This window comes from Trachymyrmex septentrionalis, unplaced genomic scaffold, assembly GCF_001594115.1.
Source record: "Trachymyrmex septentrionalis isolate Tsep2-gDNA-1 unplaced genomic scaffold, Tsep1.0 scaffold97, whole genome shotgun sequence".
Classification (NCBI taxonomy): Eukaryota; Metazoa; Arthropoda; class Insecta; order Hymenoptera; family Formicidae; genus Trachymyrmex; species Trachymyrmex septentrionalis.
The window spans coordinates 1360602-1367055 of record NW_017306160.1 but is presented as its reverse complement, the minus strand read 5'-3'; the positions used below and the strand labels follow the sequence as shown (position 1 = coordinate 1367055).

The following is a 6454-nucleotide window of genomic DNA, read 5'->3' as shown; positions in this document are numbered from 1 at the left end:
TTAAGTTTTAATACCATTTGGAGAACGTAAACTATCTTTTTCAATACATAATTTTTTAAGCTTAGAGAGTACGGAAATAAGCTCTGCCTGTGTATTTGCTATCTTTGCAGCAAGATAGATAGATTCCTGGAAACGCTTCTGACTATTTTTCAAGTTTTGTGGAACTAATACACCAAACCATTTTATAGGATCTTTCGGTCCATCTGCGTCATCGCTTAATTTTTTTAAACTGATGTCAAAACATGGCTCAGTATCATTATCTTCATTTATTGTTTTAGTCTCTAAATCAAACAAGGATGTCACTGTATCTTCATTATTTGGAACTTGTAACATACTGATATTTTCCTTTCCACGAATATATTTTGCTTTTGCCAACTCAATGTGGCCATCCTTCAGCAATGTTTCCATTTGAATATTTCCTTGAACTTTTTCTTCGATTAGTTCTAATTTACGTAACATCAATTCATCAATCTCTTCTGATAAAACATCTATGTTTTTACTCATACTGTAATCTGTAATTATTGCCACAAAAATTTATAACAATATATGTACGACGAAATTTTATCTGAAATAAAAATATCGAAGATTATATATATAATATAAAATATTATTGATGTACAAATATTCATTTATTATTAAAGAAATAAATATAAAAGATAAGTAATTTATATAAAGAGGTATAGCTATTATTTAAGTATACCTAATTTTATCAATATTTTGGAGGTGAGATAACTAAATTAATTCCCAAAAATATATATTTTATGTATTATCTATCTTATATCAAACAACTTACATATACATTGATTACTATTTAAAAAATATCGTCTTAACCTATTTTGAAAGTAACGTTCCAAATATCTTATTTCGTAAACGAATTCAATTTGTTTCTCCAATCTTTTGTATTCCTTGAAAGAGGTTCAACCAAACTCTCACATTATATTTATTCCAAATCAAGTGATATTAAGATTATTCTCGACTATATATATCGAGGTATTGTTGCACTAGCAGAAGCACTTTTATAATAGCAAATGAAATCGTTCTCTCTTACTTCTCGCTCTCATCTCTCTCGATCTACACTATAGCGTAACTGGATTGCAGATAATTTTATTTATTATTTTAAGTAGATGAGTTTTGAAGATCAATTACACAAAATTTGGTTTTTTAACAGCTTTTTTTACTTTACGTAGAAAATAAGTTGAAAAAGTATCAAACAAAATATTTCTTTTACGAGATATAAAATTATAGTAGAGTCTGTATGTTATGTATCTGCACCGATTGCACTACGAATAAGGTGCAAAGTGAATGTGCTTTGGTCGAGTGTTGCAAAACTTTCAGCAAAATTCGACAAAACTAATTGACTTTTAGACTTTTTAAAAGAAAGATATATAAGATAAAAAAAGATTAAGAAATAAAAATATATTAGAATTTGAATAATAAAGCATTATAACCTCAAAAGAAGACTAAAGACGATCAACCGATGGAAATAAACTCCGTATTTTTTTGAGGAATATTAACAAGTATCATATAAACATGAATACACCTGTATTAACAAAAAAGCAGCAGAGGCACAGCTTATCAGCTAAAACAGGGCCTATTAGGGGTTTACGGAATATTTTGGCACAACCTACTCAAAATTTCTGGTATTTTCACATGATGTTAATTTTGGAGCATTTTCCATTTGTTTTAATAATTTGATGTAACAGTATTAAACATTTAATTAAAGATGAACATTTATTTATAAACATTGTTTAAGCTAACATTTTATTAAAGATGATTGCAGTTTGTACTTATTTTTGTGAAATGTTTTCTTAGGCCAATTATCAATGTAGATCAATATCCGGAGTTGATGACAAACTTAAATACGTAAGTATGTGATTTAAAATATAAATAATCTTAAAAAATATCATTTTTAATCATTGTAGAAATGTTTTATAGGATATTACCATCAATAAAAAAATCTAATTGTAAAATTCCTAAGGATATGCTTAAAAACCTAACAAAAAAAGATCGTGCATTAGCTAGGAAAAAAATGTTACATGAGGCACCTCCAAAACCAGATATACTGTAAGTACGATTTCCATTATATAGTTGTAAATAGTTTAAAATTTAGCTATTTTATCTGATTTATAAATTTTAGGAAATTCATGGTTATAGGTATTAATGAAGTTACTCGAGCCTTAGAAAAGGATAATGTATGTAGCGTCTTATTAGATGCTAATACTGACCCGCTTATACTAATAAAACATATTATTTCGATGGCAGTGAACAAAAAAATACCTGTTCTAATGTTACCCATGTTGAGAACAGTCACAAAAGAAAAAGGATTTCCCTCAAGAGTTTTTGCTTTAAAGGTAATATATTAATATTTTATCATTTTAAATATATTTTTGTAGATATTTCTTAAAGATTTATGATTTCTTACAGCAAGAGGTAATGCAATGTCCAAATAATGTTTACTATCCAATATACAAATCGATAGCAGAGGCTTTTAAAGACTTCGAGTTACCAGAATGCTTGCTTCAATGTTATAAACCAGATGAAGTATCTGATAAAAGCGGAATGTGTAAAACAGAGATCACAGAAAAGGATTCTGATACAAAGACAAATATTTCTAAGCCAGAAAAATCTGTTGCAGTATTTGCAGATGTGTATAAATACAGATCTTCACGAGATGAAAGAGTTTTCGTACCACCAACAATCAACAAAAGTTCTCAAGTCTCTCAAACACTATCAGATAACTTTATTCCTTCAGATAGTGATCTTGATACTGTCAATGATAAAAATTGTGCAATTATATCGAAGAATGAGAAATATGTAAATATCGGCAAGGAAGACAAATATTTACTCACATCCGAAAATACAGAAGAGAATCAGTCTTTTAATGAATTGAAATTAATAAAAAATAAAGCAGATTCAACGAAACAAACAAACATATTAAATTTTCAAATCTCTCAAAAATCAGATGATTTTATTCCTTTAAACAGTGATCTTGATTCTGTCATCGATAAAAATTGTGCAAGTACATCGAAGAATGAGAGATATGTAAATATCGGCAAGGAAAAAAAACGTACACTAAAATCTAAAAATACAAATGAGAATAATACACTAAAATATAAGGTAGATTCAACGAAACAAACAAAAAATATATTAAAAAGACCCAGAAATGAACCTAATTATTTATCATTAAAAATAAAATGTACACAAGGAAGTAAGAAACGAAAAAAAGCAACTAAATTTGCTAAAAAAAAAGGATAGGAACATTTGACAGTTTAGTGGAATAATTGTTCAGCAAGAACAAAAAATCTGGGTACAATTCTTAGTATTATTCTGCATGTGATATAGGATTTTGAATGGAAAAATAATCTATTGTGATGAATACAAGAATCAAAAATATAAATTAAATCCTAAGATATAACGTAATATTGGAAATAAAAAAAATATTGGAAAAAAATAAAATTTACATCGCCTTGAAAATCCAAATAACAATTACAATTCGTTTTCCAATCGTCTAAGGTGATCAAGTGTAATCATTTTTGTCTTCTTTCATGTTAGAAAATTGTCAATAAACGTTGTATTTGACATACAACTAGTTATTAGTAGTTAGTTAATAAATAAATTGCAACATTTGGAGCTGAAATTCATGCTTTAACTTCAAACGTTGGAATTTAGTTGTTAATTGCTCTCTAATTGAGTGTCAAAAATAAATTTTGTATAAAAAGAAAAATAGAACAAAAAATATGTATAGTAATAAAAATGTATTTTTAATTATTACATTATATACAAGAATTAACCCTATTTTTTCATTATCAATTTACTAATATAAATAATACAACTCAGTTAAAAAATTTCTGCCAATAACAAATTGTAATAAAAATATAGTAACCCCCCCATTTTTACACATAGTATATAAATTAATACATAGTATAAGATTAGAGTATATAAATTGTGTGTTGAATGTATGAAAACGAATTCAAATTTTTTCAAATTTAAGTTTTGTCTGTTAATTTTAATATAACTAGATATTAGATAAATGATAATTCATTTAATATCCATATTTTTCTCAATATAAACTTTATATGATGCTTTAAAAAAATTTGCAAAAGATGGAGATATTTGTTTTTCTTTTTATTATTATTAAAACAATAAAATATATTCTAAGCATAGTAATATCATCTCTCATACAGGTAAACTTGATTTTACGGACGATCTAAACACTCTTGTAAAGAACATAAGGCCAGTTGTACCTCCTGGTATATGACTTATTAAAAAGGACAATGTAGCTATCAACTGCAAGATAGCACATAATACTGTCAAAGGAGTCGATTGCAAATGCAGAGCAAAGTAAAGTGTGCCTGTTAATGTTGCAAAGTACAATATGGTAAAGTACTTCTTCTCAGCTAGGAATAATGATTTCATATAACTTGATCCCCACAAAAAACAAAAGCTGGAAGAAATCTTTTATTAGAAATATGATATTCTTTTCATATATATATATTCGTAGATATATCTCGTATTACTTTTTAAATATTTATATATGTACCTCATTAAAAAGAAGAGACTTCCTAAGGAATAAAGTAGAGCAAATTTTCTTGCTTTAAGTAATAATACAGGAATATAAATCGCTGATAGACAAAAGCATAACAATCCCAGAAAAAAACACACAGCAAAGGATATGAGTCTTTGTGTTCTCGTCTAACAAAGTAAAAAAAATGAATCTTTTATAAAAAGGTCCAATTCGAAGTTATTGATAATAGATTTTATTCAATAAGAATTATAGCATAAAGTTAGTTTTCTAATTTATTTAATTTTTATTTACCTATTTAACTTTTAAATATATTGATAGGAAATTTTTATTGATAACAATCAATAGTTCTTAACAAATTTACATAAACAAAAGTTGATTAAATTTGATTTCACAATTTTCCTACAGAAATACAAAAATATTTCAAACTACAAAAACGTAAAAAATACCAGATACAATATTACATATATTACAAATAAAGTTAACTTCGACTAAATTCAAATTAATCAGCGATTAATTCGATCAGTAAAATTTATCAAAGCACTGATTTCAACCATATAATTTGTCGACATTAGTCTAATTCTTTTTCCACTTGTGATATAATAAAAAAAATAGTTTTACATTTATAAAATACTATAGATATATACTTGACAGATTAATCGTTTGATTAAATGAATTTAGAGAGACAACGCCTTAAATTTTTAATGTTTAAGTTTAACATTACTGCTTTGCATTAATATTTTTTGAGTTCAATCAGAATTTTTAACATTTAATCAACATCAGTGCAAACATTCGTCGAGTCGTTAAGGTTATGAGACAGTGCCGTACCATAGCAGGACAACATTCTCTCTGCGATTTTTGAACCCATCCTACGTTCTCCTCCGTCTCGTCGATACTTTTTCCGAACCATTTGCCAAAGTTCGCTTTCGATATCGCTACCGATGGAATGGCGATTTTATATTGTTTTTCATTTTTGCTATTGAGAAGATATTCGTTCAGCTCCTTATTGAGATCGGCCATTTTGACATGTCGCCATATCGCGCCATTGAAATTGTAAACAATAAATAAAGTTATCGATTGTAAAAGAGAAATTGTTTTTATCAACGATAAGTATATGTATTAATCAGCAAACTGTTTTATCGAGTACAGCGACTTACTTTATCGATCGTACGCAGTTCATTATACGTCCGTCAAGGAGCTGATAGTACGAGATACAAAAATTGATTGGAAACAAATAGCGGTTGCATACAAAATTAAATACAAATAGCGTTTTCTCTTGGGATACACTGAATGCAGCTTTGCATTAGTTGCACTCAGATACATTACACTAGAGTGATGCACACCATGGTGTACACTACATCATTATTGCGCTAAAACTCTGTTCCCGCTTGACTTCTACTTTCAAATTTTAAATGTCACACTGACTGTACACCGTCCTTTTGAGACGTTGTAGCAAAATCCCACTTCGTGCATAAAATATGCACTACAACGTAGCCAGGGAAACACGGTACACTGAGTGTTGCACTAGTGAGCGATAATGCAGCCAAGAGAAAACGTTAAAGGTGATCAGACAAATTACATTTATACGATTTATTCCACTGGTTTCTATTCTCCATATATCTAGGATATGGTCTACTTGACGCTTCAAATGCTTCGAAGCATTTGTAGCTTTAAATGGTCCTAATCATTCGTAAATTCGATTTTTAGCCATAAATTTACATTTATATTTCGAACCTGATTGTAAAGAGAGCTTTGCTTTCACTGTTCTGAGCATAAAAAAAATATTTTATTTTTATTAGTAATTTTTAATTGTGACAAACTGTTGCGGCAATCAATTAGATAAATACTCTAAGTTAGAATGTATTATTATCAAGTTTTTAATTATATTATTTCCCTGTAGAGTTGTTCACACAATTAACAATTTAATAAAAA

The 6454-nt window shown here is 27.8% G+C and overlaps 3 protein-coding genes across 4 annotated transcripts; 1 reads left to right on the top strand and 2 right to left on the bottom strand.

Moving 5' to 3' along the window:
* LOC108756312 (coiled-coil domain-containing protein 115-like) lies at positions 1-1034 on the bottom strand. Of its 2 annotated transcripts, none has more exons than XM_018500036.1 (2): positions 794-1034; positions 1-512 (listed from the first exon to the last, which is right to left on the bottom strand). In XM_018500036.1, the coding sequence occupies exon 2, from the start codon at positions 502-504 to the stop codon at positions 1-3; it is 504 nt and encodes a 167-aa protein (XP_018355538.1). In that variant the 5' UTR covers positions 505-512; positions 794-1034. The 2 variants fall into 2 exon arrangements, with proteins under 2 accessions (XP_018355538.1, XP_018355537.1); XM_018500035.1 differs by having other exon boundaries at positions 1-565; positions 832-1034.
* A 242-nt stretch (positions 1035-1276) lies between these two features.
* On the top strand, positions 1277-3367 carry LOC108756310. The gene is made up of 5 exons (XM_018500033.1): positions 1277-1640; positions 1813-1863; positions 1936-2064; positions 2138-2351; positions 2425-3367. Exons 1-5 carry the CDS (start codon positions 1531-1533, stop codon positions 3253-3255), a joined length of 1335 nt encoding a protein of 444 aa, XP_018355535.1. The 5' UTR covers positions 1277-1530; the 3' UTR covers positions 3256-3367.
* Positions 3368-4121: 754 nt separating this feature from the next.
* On the bottom strand, positions 4122-5649 carry LOC108756311 (vesicle transport protein SFT2C). Its single transcript, XM_018500034.1, has 3 exons — positions 5351-5649; positions 4541-4692; positions 4122-4444 (listed from the first exon to the last, which is right to left on the bottom strand). The coding sequence occupies exons 1-3, from the start codon at positions 5540-5542 to the stop codon at positions 4177-4179; spliced, it is 612 nt and encodes a 203-aa protein (XP_018355536.1). The 5' UTR covers positions 5543-5649; the 3' UTR covers positions 4122-4176.
* Positions 5650-6454: the final 805 nt, after the last annotated feature.

Excerpts from the sequence above, each read along its gene's own strand:
- LOC108756312 (XM_018500036.1), bottom strand. The coding sequence starts at position 504 with ATGAGTAAAAACATAGATGTTTTATCAGAAGAGATTGATGAATTGATG.
- LOC108756310 (XM_018500033.1), top strand. The coding sequence starts at position 1,531 with ATGAATACACCTGTATTAACAAAAAAGCAGCAGAGGCACAGCTTATCA. Across the intron at positions 1,864-1,935 it reads TTGATGACAAACTTAAATAC|GATATTACCATCAATAAAAA; the intron begins GTAAGTATGTGA and ends AATGTTTTATAG. Across the intron at positions 2,065-2,137 it reads CCTCCAAAACCAGATATACT|GAAATTCATGGTTATAGGTA; the intron begins GTAAGTACGATT and ends TATAAATTTTAG.
- LOC108756311 (XM_018500034.1), bottom strand. The coding sequence starts at position 5,542 with ATGGCCGATCTCAATAAGGAGCTGAACGAATATCTTCTCAATAGCAAA. Across the intron at positions 4,693-5,350 it reads GAGAATGTTGTCCTGCTATG|ACGAGAACACAAAGACTCAT; the intron begins GTACGGCACTGT and ends TTACTTTGTTAG. Across the intron at positions 4,445-4,540 it reads AGTCTCTTCTTTTTAATGAG|CTTTTGTTTTTTGTGGGGAT; the intron begins GTACATATATAA and ends GATTTCTTCCAG.